Source organism: Oryx dammah, unplaced genomic scaffold (assembly GCF_014754425.2).
Source record: "Oryx dammah isolate SB20612 unplaced genomic scaffold, SCBI_Odam_1.1 HiC_scaffold_1333, whole genome shotgun sequence".
Lineage (NCBI taxonomy): Eukaryota > Metazoa > Chordata > Mammalia > Artiodactyla > Bovidae > Oryx > Oryx dammah.
This window is the reverse complement of record NW_024071456.1, coordinates 2,937-4,418: the sequence shown is the minus strand read 5'-3', so window position 1 is coordinate 4,418 and position 1,482 is coordinate 2,937. Positions and strand designations below refer to the sequence as shown.

The following is a 1,482-nucleotide window of genomic DNA, read 5'->3' as shown; positions in this document are numbered from 1 at the left end:
CAATATGGCCTGAGTGACTCTGCATTCCTATGTGTAAGATAAGGAGGGAAAAATGCAGTTAAGAATCAAGGGAAAATTATGTTCCTGACATAAGATAAACAAAAGGAATGTTTATATATATTATACCTAAATTTGTGCCTAACTATGTACACGTCTATAAGTCTTTCCATACTTACATAACTTCAGCCTTTATTTAGTTTCTCATTTAATTGATATACATTTATATTGACAAATCAAATTTCATTGGGAAAATTAAACTTCTACTGTAAAAATTAAGAGTTTAGATTGACTACATTTTCTAGGTCAAGTAGAAAATATCTAAATGAAAACACAAACAAAGTGAGAGAGAAATTTTCGGATAATGAGTACCGTCTTCCCTATTTAAAGCCTTGCTTAGAACGATCGTCATCAGAGAACCTACCTGAAGGTTCGCCCAGACCCCATCTCAGCCAGCCCGGCGGCAGCTGCATCTTCCCCACGGCCTTCTTGCTCTCTCTACTGATGGCCCTGGTGCTGGTCAGCTACGGCCCGGGAGGATCTCTGGGCTGTTACCTGTCTGAAAACCACATGCTAAATGCCCAGGACAACCTCAGGCTCCTGGCCCGAATGAACAGACTCTCCCCTCGCTTCTGTCTGCAGGATAGAAAAGACCTTGCTTTCCCCCAGGAGATGGTGGAGGGCGGCCAGCTCCAGGAGGCCCAGGCCATCTCTGTGCTCCACGAGATGCTCCAGCAGAGCTTCAGCCTCTTCCACACAGAGCGCTCCTCTGCTGCCTGGGACACCACCCTCCTGGAGCAACTCTGCACTGGACTCCATCAGCAGCTGGACGACCTGGACACCTGCCTGGGGCAGGTGATGGGAGAGGAAGACTCTGGGCTGGGAAAGATGGGCCCCATTGTGACCATGAAGAAGTACTTCCAGGGCATCCATGACTACCTGCAAGAGAAGGGATACAGTGACTGCGCCTGGGAAATCATCAGAGTGGAGATGATGAGAGCCCTCACTTCATCAACCACCTTGCAAAAAAGGTTAACAAAGATGGGCAGAGATCTGAACTCACCTTGATGACTCTCGCCGACTGAGATGCCACATCATCCTCGTACATTCACCTGTGTTCATTTCAGAAGACTCTGATTTCTGCTTCAGCCACCGAATTCATTGAATTACTTTAGCTGATACGTTGTCAGTAGTAAAAAGAAAGTAGATATAAAAGTATTCAGCTGTAGGGGCATGAGTGCTGAAATGATGCCGCCCTGATGTCGTCTGTTGCTGATTTATTTATTCCTTCTTGCATCTAACATACTTAAAAATTAGGAAATTTGTAAAGTTACATTTCATCTATATATCACAATAAAATTTCTAAAACATGTTTATGATTTTTAGTTATTAAATTTGTACTGTTATATTTATTATATCATAGAAAATGAGTTTCTTTACTCAAAAATGAAAATCCACACCCTCATTTTAAAATTTTATTACAGA

At 42.7% G+C, this 1,482-nt stretch overlaps 1 protein-coding gene across 1 annotated transcript; it reads left to right on the top strand.

The window, feature by feature from the left end:
• Nucleotides 1-387: 387 nt before the first annotated feature.
• Nucleotides 388-1,065, top strand: LOC120859510 (interferon tau-10-like; the record flags this gene model as incomplete). Its single annotated transcript, XM_040235594.1, has 1 exon — nucleotides 388-1,065. A coding segment is annotated over one exon (678 nt), but the record flags the coding sequence as incomplete, so codon positions are not given.
• Between the last annotated feature and the right edge of the window lie 417 nt (nucleotides 1,066-1,482).